Here is a 9,437-nt window from a genome sequence, read left to right as displayed (position 1 = left end):
CGCCCCCTCGCGTCAGGGCGGCCAATCGTGTGTGCCTGAGGGCGGGCGGCCCCGCTTCCCCGGGCCCGGGCGGGGCGACCCACGTGGGCGCTCGGGAGCCGCGCGGGCGGGGTCGGGGCGTGGGAGCCGCCCCGGGAGGCGGTTACCGGCCTGCGGGGTCTCTTTGCAGTCTTCCGCTTCCCAGCGGAGCGCATGCTTGGCGCTGGTTAGGAGCTGTTGAAAGAATAATTAGATGTCAGAAACAACACCATCATGCCTAACATAATAGCTAAGATTTTTTTTTTTTTTTTTGCGGACCAGCATTTTACAGTGGAGTTCAGAGCTAGGTTACCTTTCAAGTTTTCAGGAAAGAATGTTGCCAGCCTTATGTGTTAGAACCGACCCTCCATCGCGGGCTGAGAAAAAAAAAAGTCGAATAGGGGCGTCAGACCCGACCCCAAATCCTTGGCAGTTTGGATCCTTCTCAAAGCTTGCGCGTGCGCTGGGGGCGTCCAGTGAGGCTTCTGAGCCTTTGTGTGAACCGGGAGATTTAGATGGGTGAGTTAGGGGGTGGGGATCAACACCCCAGCAAAGGGATTATCAGAAAGTTGACTTGGCACTGGGAAGGATGCTGGGGGATGGTATTACTCCGAATCTGTGTCCCAAACCTGTTTTATACCTCTTTGTATTTCAAAACATAAAGAGGCGTAGAGGCTTATTGCTGGGGACATACCAACAACAATTAGTTCCCAGCTGCCTCTGATCTGTGGTCAAATAAGGAAGAATGTAGAAAGGAAGTTATGTCCTTTGTTTTAAAAGACTGGGGAGGGACGGGACAAAGTACAGGATTAAGCCTTGGCTTGCACTGGGTTCACCCTGATCTGATCCCTGGCACAGCATTCTGGCCCCCTGAGCACCTCAGCGTGTGGCCCTCCCAGTGACCCCTCTCAGGTCCTAAAGTGCCTGGAGAGACTGGAGAGATAGCCCAGCAGGCTGGAACACATACTTTGCATGCGGGTCTGTGTTCTGTCTTGGTACAGCATGGTTCCCTGGGGACTGTGGGAGCGACCCCTGAGAATAGAACCAGGAATAGTTCCCAAACACTGGTGAATGTGGTTAAATACTCAAGCCCAAACCCAGCCCAACAACAAAGGCAGGGGAAAGTCCAGAGATGTGGGTCAGCGGTAGGCTAGGTGCTTGGCCTGTGTGGGTCCTGAGCATTGGGGGCAGGGGCCTGGGGCTAGCCTGGCAGAGTAACTGCCACGTGCCCTGTGCAATCTTGGCAGTAATGCCTTTTGAGTCTGCTGGCCCTGCAATTCGAGCTTGAGGGCACCATAATCAAGTGTTTTGACCCCTGACAAGCTGGACGTGTGTGCAGGCACCCCCAACTTATCGTTTTAGCATAGCAACCAAGTGTGTAACCCCCAGTCTTCAGTACAACAAAAGTGAAAGGAAAGGGGTCAAGTCAATACCATGTCTTTCACACTCACAACTTTCTAATTTTGTTTGTGAGGGTAGGGGTGGAGCCTGGAGTGCCCTCTAGTGGTGCTCAGGGTCAGTCCCGGGTCTGCCACCTGCAAGGTGAGTAACTTAACCCTGTGCGATCTCTCTGTCGCCTTACTTTCGAAGTTTAATTGTTACTATCCTTTTACAGATTAGGAGAAAAGCGATAGTGGAACTGAACAGTTTGCTCCATTCACATTGGGATTTCTTTGCCGTGTCTGCTTAGCAACGGGGTAATTATTGTTTATTCCGCTCCTTTACCCCTTCTCAGTTAAAATCCCTTGCCCAATAAGCTTCAAATATTTAGGATTATAATAATGTCACTGTCACTGTCCTCCCGTTGTTCGTCGATTTGCTCGAGCGGGCCCAGTAACGTCTCCATTGGAGACTTTGTTGTTACTGTGTCTGGCATATCGAATACGTCACGGGGAGCTTGCCAGCCTCTGCCGTGCGGGCGAGATACTCTCAGTAGCTTGCCGGGCTCTCCGAGAGGGGCGGAGGAATCGAACTTGGGTCGGCCATGTTGGCTGCGTGCAAGGCAAACACCCTACCTCTGTGCTATGCGCCCTTCGATAGCTCAGCTGGTAGAGCGGAGGACTGTAGACAGCAGTACTGTGAGGATTATAATAATATTTTTTCTTTTTTGGAGGGACACATCTAGCAGAGTTTAAGTGCATTCAGGGGTCACTCCTGGCAGAGACCAGGAGGCCACGTAGAGTGCCTGGGATCGGACCCTGGTTGGCTGCATGCAAGGCCATCGCCCTGTCTGCTGGCTGTGGTATCTTTCCCCAACCCAGGATAAAAGATTTTAAAATGCTGTACCATGTTTTTCCCCCATGTTTCTCTCTTTTCCTTGACTGACAGACCTTTCTCTACCTCCCTTTAAAAAAAAAAAATCTTTTCCCTGTAGTGCTTAAGATTGACCCCAGGGTCTTACAGCTGCAAGGTATGAGCTCTACCACTGAGACACATTTCTAGACTTCAAAAAATAATTCTATTTTTTTTTTGGTGGGGGAGATCATACCCCACCATGCTGAGTGATGCTGAGTGGGCCACTCCCGGAAGTGTCTGGGGGACCCTGTGGTATGAAATGTAGAGTACCGTGATGCAAAGCATATGCTGTAACCCTTTGAAACATTTCCTCAAACCCCCAAGTTCTATCTTGATCCTTTATTTTTATCTGTAAGTAGTATTGTGAACCTAATAAAATGAATCGGAAACAGGATGTTGAATAAGGAGTCTGCTCTGAAAATACATTCTGTATGGTTTCATTTATGTGAAATGTGAAAAACCAGGTGATTCCTCTGTGCTGACGAAAAGGCTTGTGATTATCAATGGGGAGAAATAGAATTACTGGGAGACCAAAGGGCTTTTTAAGGTGCTGGTCCTACTGTGTATTGATTGGGTTGCAAGTTATATAATGTGCTTAGCTTGTTAAACTCGGTCAAGTGCTATACTTACCTACTTACCTATTAGAATGTGCACTTCAAGCATAGAAAACTGAACACCATAAAAACACACACATATCCTACATACAAAATATTGTGAATGTCACTTAGATAGGTACATGGCAATTATGCCAAATGCTGTGTAAGTCGAAGACTGGTAGCCTCCAGGGAAGGGAAGCACAGGGAATAACTGCTTAACTGATACCAAGTTTTATTTTGGGTTAATAAAATGCTTTGGATCTAGATAAATGTGGTTGATAAAGAATGGAATGGAGTGAACACCACGGAATTGCTCAATTTCATGTCCTCCCGTTGTTCATCGATTTGCTTGAGCGGGCCCAGTAACATCCCCGATTTTGAGACTTGTTGTTGGGCATATTGAATATGTCATGGGGAGCTCGCCAGGTGCGCGGGCGAGATACTCTCGGTAGCTTGCCGGGCTCTCCGAGAGGAGTGGAGGAATCAAACCCGGCTCGGCCCGGCTGGCTGCGCGCAAGGCAAACGCCCTACCGCTGTGCTATCGCTCCAGCCCAGATAGCTAGGTCGGTAGAGCATCAATTTCATGTAACTTAAAGAAAATTGATTCACCAAAGCAATGTGGGGTTCTGAATTGGATCCTGGAACAATAAAGGACATGAGTGGAAAACCTGGTGAAATAATTAGTCTGGTATTTAAATGATAATTTTTTTTCTTAGTTTGATAATTCAACCATGATTATATACAATTAGTGGGAAGATCCTGACCAAGTCACTTTTTTGGGGGCTGAGGGTGGTTTGGACCATACTGGTGTTCAAGTTATATTTCTGGTTTCAGGAGTGACCCCCTAGTAGTGTTCGGGGTACCATATTCAATGCTGGGTATTGAATAGGGGTTAGCCTGTAAAGCAAGTACCTGTACTCTCCCTCTGGGCTCCAGAAGCTTTCAATTCTCAATTTTTCATTGGTAAAAATTAAGTTGCAAAAGTAATTTTGCATGAATAGAAATGGTAATTTTCCCCTCCCAAATCCAGATCAGACCTGCCATCTTAAAGGGCTGTATTTAAAAAAAAATTCATTTATTCTTTGGGGGCAGGGCTCCACACAGTTGTGCTCAGAAATTACTCAGGGTGGTGCTTAGGGCACTATCTCTTTGGCCCCATGAAGTGCTGTTTTTTTTTTTTTTTAAAGCTAAGGAACATTACCTTTTACCTTAGCCTAGTCAGAAAACTCAATTTAAATTCTACAATAGGATAGGCCGAGACATACTTGGGGAAAACTGGGGGGGGGGGGGGGGGGGGCGGGGGGGGCGGGGAGTGTCCTCAAAGATTCCTCCCAAGTCTTTAATTTTGTAGATGGTAAATCTTAGTATCCACTTAGGAAGAACTGAAGTTATGGGCTGAATGAGTTCACGCTTTGCATGTGGAAGGCTCGGTGAGCAACCTCCTGAGCAGAGCCAGGGGTAGCCCTTCAAGCACTGTCAGGTATGGCCCCAAACTGAAAAGTAAGAAAAAAAAAAAATAGAAGTAAAGTCTCATGAAGAGATTGAACCCAGGCCTCTTGCATCTACGTTGTCTCCCTAGTGCTGGGCATTCATTTTTGACCAGACTCTTAAGTTGAAGTTTTTGATTAGCTTGTAAGGCAGGCCTTCCTGAAGCAGCTTTGATTAAAAGTTTAGCTTTTATTTATCAGGAAGAGAGGAGGGACTCAAACATAATGATGTTCCAGGAAGATTCTCTTGGCAGGCAGTACACAGGGGAAGCCAGGGAAAGCAGAACTGAGGCAGGAAGCAGAGTTCAAAGCAAGCTACAGGAATCCTGATGGAACTTGCCAAAAGGTGCAGAATCAGGATGTTTCTGCTGGGTCTGGAGAAAATAGTACAGCATGTAGGGTGCTCCCTTTGAATGCGGCTGACCTGGGTTCTATCCCTGGCATCCTGTAGCCCCCCAGCCTTGCCAGAAGTTGCTGAGTGAATAACCAGTAGTTAGCCCTGAGCATTACTGGGTTTGGTCCAAGGAGAAAAAAAGAAAAAACACCAATCCCCCGCCCCCCCCCCAAAAAAAGCCCCCAAACTATGAAGGATGTTTCTGCTTTTTCTGCTTTGAAGGAATACCACTGGATCTCATGGCTGCTGGTCATATCTTTTATTGTGGACTTTAATTTAAATTTTGCTTTTTGAGTCATACCCAGAGATGCTCAGGGATCACTCCTGACGATGTTGGGGGGGGGGGGGTCTGGCCATAAGGAATGCCAGGATTGAACCCGAGTCAGTCTTGTGCAAGACAAACGTCTTACCTGTTGTACTATGACCCTGGCCCCTTAATGTGGATTGTTATGACTTGAGAAAGCTATATGGATAGAGCACTGAGATAATGCAGCACTGAGGTTGAAGTGATGAAGTCACAGAGTGCTTGTTTGCACTGCTTGAAAGCAGTTAAGACATAGGTAACAACATACGTAGCAGGGCCTCCATAAAAATTGAGTTGTTGGGAATCTAGTTTTTAGGGTGCTTTGCAGAGCCGCAGAAAAGCTCTGGTGGTAGAAGGGCAGTGGCCTTGCCCGAGATTGAGCAGCAAGAGCAGGTGATCCAGAGGGACCCAGGGCCCATGTTTCCAAGGTTGTGTCCAAGATCAAGCACCTCAAACCATAAAGGGCACAACCCTGGGTCCTCTCTGAAAGTATGACTACAACGCATGGGATAAAACAGGAGTCATCACTTTTATCAAGAATGCTCTTTATTTATACAAAGTATTAGAATTTTCCCCAACATTTTTCATTTATCAACTTTTTACTGAATTCATTGAACAAACTAACAGTGTCAAACTATTACTTCATGGCCTGTGAATTCCTCCAACCCCCAACTTAGAAACAAACAGAAGTGCTTGGAGCACCAAAATGGAAAAAGAAAGACCTGGAAAGGTCAACAGAGGTACTTTTGAAGCAGCAAGCGGGTAGGATGGAGGAGATGGTGGAGAACTATGGACATTAGATTCCTGAGCACCATCAGATTTTCTTTAAGGTTCAAAGCTGGGGCCACACCCAGCAGTGCCTAGGGGACCACGGGGTGCTGGAATCAAAGAACTGCAAGCAAAGCACAAGCCCCAGCACTTTGCAGCATCTCCCTGGCTCCCAAAAGCACTTCTAAGACACGGGATTAGAACTAAGGAACCAGTTATACTTTGGACTATAAGAAGGTTATCAAAGTTCCTAGGTGGGTAGAAGAGAGCGAAGAATGAGAAGCGGGAAAGTCAGGGGGAGAGGGAGAAAGGAGGATGACACGAAGGGAAGAAAGACAAAAAGGAGAGGCAAAAGAGAAGCTGAGAGAGGGAGAGTTCTGCTCAGGGGAAACAAAGTTTGGGATATACCTGAAGAGTGAAAAGCCATTACTCTGAGAGGAAATAGAAGAAAAAGCCTACAATTTTACACCTTCCAGGTTACTACGAACACCAATGCTTTTTCAGAGCAGCGGAGTATGCTCTACAAGGGAACCACTGGCACTCTGGCTTGCTTGGCAATTCCATTTCACAATGCTGAGCTAAAAGCAGGGGTGCCGAGTCCAGCTCCTCTGGAGGGCCCAATGCCCCCAGGCAATGGAGCGAGGCTCCAGGCTGCTACTGTCAAGTAAGAACCAACCCAGCAGCGTCTGTTCTTCTCCAATAGCTTTTCCATAGGTGCCCCAAGCTGAACCATCCAGAACACTTGCGATCTGCCAGGATTGCCAAATACTGGACAGAACAACAGGCGGACCAGCAACCAATCCCATCTTTCCCCGAGGTGGTCTGCCTCTAGTACCCTGTGGGCAGCGTAGAAATCACTTTTTTTTTAAGTGACTTTAAGTAATCTGTATATGTGTGAGAAGGGGGGTGGGAATCAGAAACTGCCTAGTTCCATATACAAGTAAACCAGGAAGGCTCAAATCGGCCACTCAAGCGAGCCACTCAGAATCCCGTTGCCAAAAGTCCTTGACCTCAGACCAAGGCGGAATGGGATTCTGCACCTCAGATGCACTGATGCTGGGATGCACTGTTCACTCCGTCCAACCTTGCACCCAGGGGTGCTACACTCAAGAACCTCTCCAGGTACCCCCAAGGTGTGTGTGTGTGGGGGGGGGGGGCGGCAACCCGGTCAGTTGTCCACCTCTTCCTCCTCATTCTGCTCCTCCTCCTCCAGCCGCTCCTCGTCCTCCTCGTTGTCTTCCTCCCGGCTCTTATCCTGCTCTTCTGAATCGGCTTTCTTGTCCTTGTCCTTCTTCTTTTGCTCGGAGGCTTCCTTCTTGCCCTTCTGCTCTCTCCTGTAGGCTGGAGGGCAAGGGGGACAGTGAGCGGGGGCCGGACGTCAGGAGGGCCGGGCTGCAAGAGCCACCCGGACAGCATGCATACGCACGGGCCGGGCAACCTCGGGCCCCAAGGGGACAAGCTCGGTCCAGCAGAGACCCCAGAGCAGAGGGAAGCAGTGGGTGTGTGCTGTGCGTGGTGAGACCGGTGGATCAGGTTCAGGGTCCAGGCGGGAGCGGCGGTGGGGCGAGGGGCAGGGCTAGGGGCTGTCCCCCACGCCAACGTGCTGCGTGGGGGCCGCCGAGCGGCGGGGCAGCCCGGTACCTTCCAGGGCTTCTTTCAGGGGGGCGATGAACCGCTGAAACTCCATCTCCTCCATGGCCGAGAGCACGTCGCTGGCGTTCAGCGTCTTGCGTTTCCCCTTCATGGCGAAGTTGTTGGCGCTGTGCACGGAGACGGCGTTGGGGCGCGCGTCTGGGGGGCCCTCGGCGCCCACCGTGGCTGCCCGGGAAGCCCTCGGGTCCTGGGGCCACCCGCCGAGCAGGGGCCGGGCGAACAGGCCAGGCGGCCTGGGGGGCTCACGCTCCCCCACCCCCGCCCCCGCCCCGCAGAGAGACCCCCCCCAAAGCGAGCGCGGGGCGGGGCGGGGGCTCGGCTGCTCCCCCGGTCTCGGCCGGCCTCACCAGGACGTGGCGTACAGCACGAAGACGCTGGCGGCGCGGGAGATGGCGCTGCGGGCCTCCTTGGAGATGTTCACGCCGTCCGGGAGCTGCGGAAGAGCCGGCTGAGCCCCGGCCTGCTGCCCGCCCCGCGCCCGCCCGCGCCCCCGCGCCCGCTCACCGCCTCCTTGATGATCCTGGTGATGACCGCGTTGGGGAGGTTCAAGTCCTCGGGCCGCTCCGCCATCGCCCCCGCGCAGGCCTCCCGCCCGGGCGGCGCGCGGCTCCGGACTTCGCGCGTCGCTCCCGCGCTGACCCCAGGCGGCTTCCGTCCGCGCCTCGCGTTACCCACCAGGCCCCGCGCGCGCGCCGCCGCCGCCGCCGCCGCCGCCGCCGCCGCCGGCCCCGCCTCCTCCGCCTCCGCCTCCTCCCGCCGCCGGTGCTTTCGAGCCTCGCCCACGCCCGAGCGCTAAGTTCCGCTGCTCGGACGGGCCTCCGGCCCACCCGCGTACCCGTCCACCTCCCGCTCGTGTGTTTCGATTTCACCAAGTTCCGAGGGAGCTTGAGCCTGAAGTCCGGCCCACCAGGCCTGCCTGCCCCATAGTGCTCTGCGCCGCTGCCTAGCAACGGCGCGGCCCCGCGGCGAGCATGGGAGCCCGGGGCGTGGCCTGAGCCCGGTCTGGGCGGGGCTTCTAGGGGGCGGGGCTTCTGGGGGCGGGGTCAGCCCGTCCAGCGAGGCTTCTGAAGCCGATTTTCCTGAGTTCCGTCTGGATAGCTATGAGGTATCTAACCTGCCCTTTTTTTTTTTTTTTAATTTTTTAAAAGTTTCAAAAAATTTTTTTAAATTGAATTGCGGTGAGATACTGTTAGGAAGCTTTCGTGATCCTGTAGTCTCACAATGATCTGACCCCCATTCCTCCACCAGCGCTCATTTTCCACCACCAGTGTCGGCAGTATCCCTCCTGCCACCTCCACCCCCCTCCCCCTTCCGCCCCCGCCTCTGTGGTAGACAGTTTCTTTCTTTTTCTCTACTTTTGGGCATTGTGGCTTGCAGTACAGATACTGAGAGGCCATCCTGCTTGGTCCTTTATCTACTTTCTGCACACATCTCCCATCCTAGGGATCCCTCCAACTGTCATTAATTTAGTGATGCCTTATCTATCCCAGTTGCCTTCTCTCCCAGCTCATGAGGAAGGCTTCGAACCCTTCTAAGTCGTCTCTCACCCCCCTTGACCAGAAAGAAGCTGAGAAAACAGTTCTACGGGTGCAGAGGTCCTTAGATTTCTCCCAGTTTTTCCTGATAGTCGATTAAGGATCATGATTACCGGGTTGGTGCTTGACACAGCTGCTTTGGGAGCCAGGCCTTGGAGCTAGCAACCGAGAGCTGGGCTTGACCCAGAGTCGGGCTCCGGGACTGGTCAGGTAACAGCCAGCAGCAAGCAGCTGGTCGTAAGTGTGATGTACTATTAAGTTCTGGCTGTAACACGAACTATGTTGAAGTCAAACTTGAGTTTTTTAGTGAATTGGATTGCAGCCACATGACCCTGAGCTCTGAACTGGTCAGCTCCATGCAAGGCGAATGCTTAACGCCCTGGGCCA

The 9,437-nt window shown here is 51.8% G+C and overlaps 1 protein-coding gene across 1 annotated transcript; it reads right to left on the bottom strand.

Moving 5' to 3' along the window:
- Positions 1 to 5,627: 5,627 nt before the first annotated feature.
- POLE3 (DNA polymerase epsilon 3, accessory subunit) lies at positions 5,628 to 8,198 on the bottom strand. The gene is made up of 4 exons (XM_056109519.1): positions 8,020 to 8,198; positions 7,863 to 7,948; positions 7,504 to 7,622; positions 5,628 to 7,203 (listed from the first exon to the last, which is right to left on the bottom strand). Exons 1-4 carry the CDS (start codon positions 8,083 to 8,085, stop codon positions 7,031 to 7,033), a joined length of 444 nt encoding a protein of 147 aa, XP_055965494.1. The 5' UTR covers positions 8,086 to 8,198; the 3' UTR covers positions 5,628 to 7,030.
- Positions 8,199 to 9,437: the final 1,239 nt, after the last annotated feature.

This window comes from Sorex fumeus, unplaced genomic scaffold (assembly GCF_029834395.1).
Source record: "Sorex fumeus unplaced genomic scaffold, SorFum_2.1 ptg000285l, whole genome shotgun sequence".
In the NCBI taxonomy this organism is placed as follows: domain Eukaryota; kingdom Metazoa; phylum Chordata; class Mammalia; order Eulipotyphla; family Soricidae; genus Sorex; species Sorex fumeus.
This window is presented reverse-complemented; position numbering and strand designations above follow the sequence as displayed.